This window comes from Aphanomyces astaci (genome assembly GCF_000520075.1).
Source record: "Aphanomyces astaci strain APO3 unplaced genomic scaffold supercont1.247, whole genome shotgun sequence".
Lineage (NCBI taxonomy): Eukaryota > Oomycota > Saprolegniomycetes > Saprolegniales > Verrucalvaceae > Aphanomyces > Aphanomyces astaci.
In genome coordinates this window covers 1-6,309 of record NW_009798510.1, presented here as the reverse complement: position 1 = coordinate 6,309, position 6,309 = coordinate 1, and the positions used below count along the sequence as shown (strand labels likewise).

The window sequence follows — 6,309 nt, the reverse complement described above, 5'->3', positions numbered from 1 at the left end:
AATAAGCCACGGTGAAATTGTTCTACTCGTTTTAAGAGTTTGTACGATCAATAGTCAATGTAGCTATATTTGCATTCAGGCTGCATAAACTAGCGAAGGGTTGAGTGGATAAGTGTGCGTTAGAACTTGCTTTGAGTAGTGTAGTGTAATACTCAAGTACAAGGTTGGACGCATGCTGAAGTACGAAGTGGGTGTTTGATTGTATGAGGAACTACCAGGACAGACAGCTAGTACGTGCTAATCCTGCAAGCTATAGAATTTCTGAGGGGAGCATAGTAGTTGAGGGGGAGCATAGTAGCTGAGGGGGAGCATAGTAGCTGAGGGGAAGCATGGTAGCTGAGGGGAAGCATGGTAGCTGAGGGGAAGCATGGTAGCTGAGGCGGAGCATAGAAGCGGAGGGTATGAATAGTGATTATGGATAGATATGTACTTACTACTTACTACCCTGGACGATCTTGTCACCAGCAAGTGGACGACTCCAGCTTATACATTTCAACCCCTACGGTACGTGAAGCGACTTGGTGACCCAAAGGCAACTTACAGTTAAACTGTGGCTACGGTACTTTTTACCTACATCTTACTGCTGTATACAGTCACATACATCAATGGCTCCCAGCAGGAACAATATTGTCCTGCTACAGTACCAGTACTTGTAGATGGCTGCCAAGTTAAGTGAGAGAAATTAGGATTGCTGCTTGATGTGTGGTGCGACCAGCAAAAGGAATTGATTGATTTCAAGAAAAATAAAAATTTACGCAGGGCTTGGAACCAGCGACCTCTGCCACTCCAACCACAGCTTCTACCCAGTGAGCTAATCGTGCCACGGCACTAGACGCTGAATAATAAACCATTTCACGAGTTTAATGATCTACGCTTGTACTACGTAGTACTTACTATACTGGAGTACTATTCTGTGCTGGAAATTTGGCCTATTAATGGTATTTCGAAGTGTACTACGCAGTTCTACTGTTACTAACGTTAATACGATAATTCCGTCATCCACTGCAGAATCATCAACAATCGCCGTACATGAATGACTTCCACCTCGCGATAAAGATGCCCTAGCAGGAATAACTAACAGGAATAGTACATGTATGCTTACTCAGCCAAACGTTACTTAAGGGTTGGTGCGATACAATTATTTAACCAGGTTTACTTAGTGTCGACGTCTAGGGATCACCCTAATGTCATAGTGGTCGGGGTTCGATTCCCCGAACAACGATTCTTTTTCCTGAAATGTACAGCACCTTCACACGATAAAACAATATCGTGTTTTACAGTACTCCAGATTCACGTACTACAGTAGTACCTGCAACTACGTCGATAATTTTGACCACGACATAGTGAACAAACATCCACATGCAACTACGTCGGAGATTACGTCGCTTTGACAAACTCAGCCAGGGCTTTGCACACAGTTTTTCTTATCTCGATGAGCTACGCACACATTACAGCACATAATAGTGCTAGGATGAGCCAGTGGCTAATACACAACTCCCCACCCCAATCGAGCTAGCTACAGTACAGTATCAATGTGTCGATTGCAATCCTTCAAGTGGTCGCACCTTGATCCATTCGTCGACGTTGGACAGATCTGGAACGTACTAAGCCAAGTAGTCTGGTGCTAGGTCGACGGGAGCGACATTGCAGAACGCGCTGAGTTTGGCACAGTTGTCATTGGTACGACCAGAGTCAGGGCATATATTTATATCAGGGAAGACGAGGACGAGGGTGGACGTGGTGGTGTTGTCGTAGAAGAGACGTCTGTGTTGCTCCTTTGATGGGCGTGGCGTCGCCGTGGTGGGTTGGCATTGGAAGGAAGCTAATAGGACTGGAAGCAGCTCATTGTGTTCGTGTTGTTGGTGAAAGTGTATTCAAAAGTGGCTGCTACCATTGCTTGGACGTGGGAATAGCTAGCGTGCGATTGCTCAAGAAGTCTATTCACAGTTCTTGGATTGCCCTCGGGTGTATTGTCAATCAAACTGATGTCGGCACCCATCATAGTCGGAACATACAGGAAGGGAAGGAATATCACCAGCATGAGCCCGCCATCTGTGGAAAGCAGACACCCAAAAGTTGATGCTATCAGCGATGATGGGCTAACAGTAAAAATCCAAGAATGCCACGTAATTACATACTAGTACACTTTTCCACACTCGTTTAAGTGCGATTCGAACCTTATTGTGCCATGACTTCATGACTTGGGAGGGTTCTCATTTGTAAATTGCTTTCTGGACAACAATATGAGCTGTTGCCCGGCGAATTCGCTGCCTGCCAACCCCACCAAGAGCGACGCCACTCCCATCAAGGTGGGCAATACGGACGTCTTCTTCTACGACAACGCCACTTCCTCCACCCTCGTCCTCGTCTTCCCCGACGTCTTTGGCCCAGACTCTGGTCGCACCAAAGACAACTGTGTCAAACTGAGCGCTCGGTACAAGGTAGCTCTCGTCGACCTGGCGCCGGAATATGTCCCTGACTTGTCCAACGTCGGCGAATGGATCAAGGCGCGACCGTTCGAAGGACTCGTGGGCAAAATCCACGACGTGGTCGCCCACTTCAAAGCCAGCCACGGCGTCACCACGTTTGGCGCGGTGGGCTACTGCTGGGGGGCATGGGTCGTGGCCAAGTACAGTGCCGACCCATCGACGGCGCTGTCTGCGGGCGTGTCCTTCCATCCTTCTTGGGGTGCCGAGCAATTGTTCCACGGAGAAGGCAGCGGTGCCAAGATCGCCGAGAGCATCACGGTCCCGCAGTTGATTCTCGCTGCGGGCAACGACCCAGACTGGCTCAAGCCTGGAGGGGCCGTGGAGACGACGCTCGCCGCCCGAGGCATTGCCCACAAACTGCGCGAGTTTCCGCTCGTGTCCCATGGCTGGGTGAACCGGGGGGACCTGACCGACGCCAACACTGCAGAAGCCTTCCACGCGGCGTGGCACGACGAGGCGCTGCCGTTTTTGGAGCAGCATTTGACAAAGTAAATGGAACCATGAATGGGTGTGAACTTGGTTTGTGTGTATGGCTCGGAATGAATGGTGTTCAACCTGTGATTCGTACAGACCAATGTGTATTGGCTCCACTCACCTCTCGCGAGTATTTCCCTTATTTGGAGCTGCACAAACCATCACTGGATCCAAGGAAACGAACTCCCTTCTTCTCGTCATATGACACATTTGTTAAAATGTGCATACCGTACTTCGTATGTAAGAGCATCAAGTGGTACATCCTCCATCTTTCTATATTTATCACCCAAAGTGGATATATAATGTTTTGAGGTAAATTGTCAAAAGTTTGCCTCACGGAATTAATTCCTCTCAATTCAAATATATATTGTAAATGAGAGGTGTCTTGGGAACATCACAGCCATTAAACAGTGCCCGCGTTGCCGCAAGCGTCAAACTAGTACCGGTAGGCAGCCACACAGAAGCACAAAGTGAAAAACTGAGAGCTAGGAGCGTAAGCAAACAGGCAAATGAAAGCCCATTTGAGAGGACGAATGATTCACTAATATTAAGCAGGTGCATGAGAGGACAATGGAGAGCATGGACCGCAATAGAGCACTACACTCACTGTACATTAACGACACTATATTGCAGCAGTGCTGTTTATGTGCTGTATCGATACTACTTCATGTGTGTGTGTACTACTACTACATGTACGGCTTGTGTGATGATCGAGGGGTTAAGGTACCGGTAACATTACTATCGGTTGTGTGATGGTGGGGAGCGTGAATATGGCGCACAAGGTAGACTGAAGTTATCGTTGGAACTGCGTGATGCCGTCACCGCGGTCACCAAAGTAAGATGTCATGTTGTTCTCGAGAACACGGTGACGGCTCAACACAACCGCTGAGGACAGAAGACCAGGGATCACAGTCCAGGAGGCATCAGAGCCTACTATAGGAATGAATCAATGATGAAGTTGCTTGTACTATACCGCTGTTGACTGGTCGCGTTGCAGAGCGGCCATGGCCCTCGCCACTTGCACCTCGCTCGCTGGTGGCACCAATGAAATAGCCAACAAGGTCTCCTAAATTCTATAAAGACTCACCTCTATACATAACACTACCTCTAATATCAGATAATTATGTCACGAATTGCCTAAATTATCGATATCTAGAAATTTGTATGACGCTCTTAACATCCATCCACAACTTGAACTTCAGCATACAGTGAATAACCTCTTTAAATTTGTATATATTTATACACGTGGGGGCTTCTCTTAACATACGAAGTACGGTATGAACCAACGTACATACTGTGATCATCATACTATCTACTACTAGTACCACGTAGTATATACTACTACACAGTACTGTAGATACTACTAATAGTACTGTACTAGTATGTACAAAGATCTCTACGAGTTCTATACCAACTGTTAGTACTACTAGTCGAATACAGTAGTCCCCTGCAATAGGGAACCTTTGTTGGCGATATGGTTTTAGAGGTTTTCAATTTACACAAGTATAAAGTTAAAAAGGCATGTTTCATGGGTAGCTCGATTCTGATTGGACAAGATTTAACATATGGTATTGGAAAGTGCTGGGATCCAAAAATGGACATCATATTCGGAGGGGGTTGATACCTGGCAGCCTCCAGAAGACAAAACGCAAACCAACAACAATGCGCAAATTACATTCCTCAAAGGTTGTTCATACTCTCGATCAACTCATACATCTCTTCGTCCAGTATCCCGTATGGCGCCAGCAGTTAGAGTTAAGTTTAGTAGAGGTCCAGTAGGCGAGGTTTGTTGGCTGATTTATGTGACGGATGCACGTCCATGTGGTCGCTCTGGTGTTGAGCCAATGAGACATAGTGGCATAGTCGACTTTTGGGGCACACGTGACAGCCCAAACGCATGCTGAGCCCAAACTCGCAATTCAAGTCCTCTCATGCCAGGATGTACTTGTGGTGCGTCAATAGTGAGCACTTTTGCTCGACAGTGAGTCTCATGCGTGTTGAGGGTGACGGCATTTTGACAACCAAGTGCATTTTCGCAACATGTGTCGTTTGAAATTTCAATCAGCCTCTTTAAATTTATTTTGCACCATCTTGTGAAAGAATATATTTTGCGAGGATATTGATTTACTGTGGGTTCCCTATTGCGGGGGACTACTGTACACATCTAGTAATCCAACGCCACTTTGTACACGTCGTCATAGACAGTGGCAAAGTGGACGTCCAGTCCTTGCTTCAAGTAGTCTGGCAACTCTTCAAAGTCCTTTTGGTTGCCAAAGGGCAGCACGAGGGTCGTGACGCCAGACCGACGCGCGGCGATTGTCTTCTCTTTGATCCCGCCCACGGGAAGTACCTTGCCCGTCAGCGACAGCTCGCCCGTCATGGCCAGATCGGATTTCACAGGTCTACTCAACCCCATGAGTCACTCGCTAGACCATGTAACAAGAGACTTCTTACTTGTCCAATGCCAACGACAGCAGCGCAGTGACCATCGTGCAGCCAGCTGATGGACCGTCCTTGGGAGTGGCACCTTCGGGCACATGCAAGTGCAAGTCGGCTTCAAAGAAGGCATTGTCGGGCTCGAGCTAACCCACACAATCGTGTGACAAAGCCAGCAAAAACAACCATATCTCTTCTCGTCCGCATGTGCATATATATATATGGTTTGGGACTGATTGCTGATTCCAAAATGCTGTGAATCATATGTATTAATTACCTCGACACACATGTCCAACATGGACAAAAAACACCAATTTACTATTAGCCAATCATAGATATTGCACGAAATACCACCACTCAACAGTGAAACAGGACAATCAAATGGCATCGAAAACTCGATCGATTGAACATGAGCACAAAAGTCAGCGTTTGGCTTGAGAATACAAGACTACCTGTTCCAACTTGTGTCGAGCAAATGTGTGCGCAATCTTAGTGCTTTCCTCCATGACACTGCCCATCTGACCCGTGGTGACCAAACTGCCCTTGCCTCCTACGTACCATATATAAACATGAACATATTTCCATAAATCATATGATTTCCATCAAGTACGGCGACGTTTCTTAGCTAGTGACAGTACCTTTGGTTTGCACGGTCGTGGTTTCAATATACAGCGACGACCCGCCCATGGCCGTCCACGCCAGCCCCATCACGACCCCCGGCTGCAACTTGTCGTACATGCGTTCCCTACACTCTCTTGTCAGATACGTCGATATATATATATATATATATATATTGTCAAATCGATTCGAAATGATTGGAGACCATGTGGTGGGAGAATTGATTCAAGAACCGCTAAACTGAGCCAATCAAATCATGTCCTGTCGTATTTCTGCCAATCCAAACGTTTGA

General features: G+C 46.9%; 2 protein-coding genes across 2 annotated transcripts; one reads left to right on the top strand and one right to left on the bottom strand.

Annotated features, from left to right (window-relative positions):
* Positions 1–2,228: 2,228 nt before the first annotated feature.
* Positions 2,229–3,056, top strand: H257_18871 (hypothetical protein; the record flags this gene model as incomplete). The annotated part of the gene is made up of 1 exon (XM_009848003.1): positions 2,229–3,056. A coding segment is annotated over one exon (753 nt), but the record flags the coding sequence as incomplete, so codon positions are not given.
* A 1,967-nt stretch (positions 3,057–5,023) lies between these two features.
* H257_18870 (hypothetical protein) lies at positions 5,024–6,188 on the bottom strand. The gene is made up of 4 exons (XM_009848002.1): positions 6,038–6,188; positions 5,852–5,949; positions 5,418–5,545; positions 5,024–5,365 (listed from the first exon to the last, which is right to left on the bottom strand). Exons 1-4 carry the CDS (start codon positions 6,135–6,137, stop codon positions 5,128–5,130), a joined length of 564 nt encoding a protein of 187 aa, XP_009846304.1. The 5' UTR covers positions 6,138–6,188; the 3' UTR covers positions 5,024–5,127.
* Between the last annotated feature and the right edge of the window lie 121 nt (positions 6,189–6,309).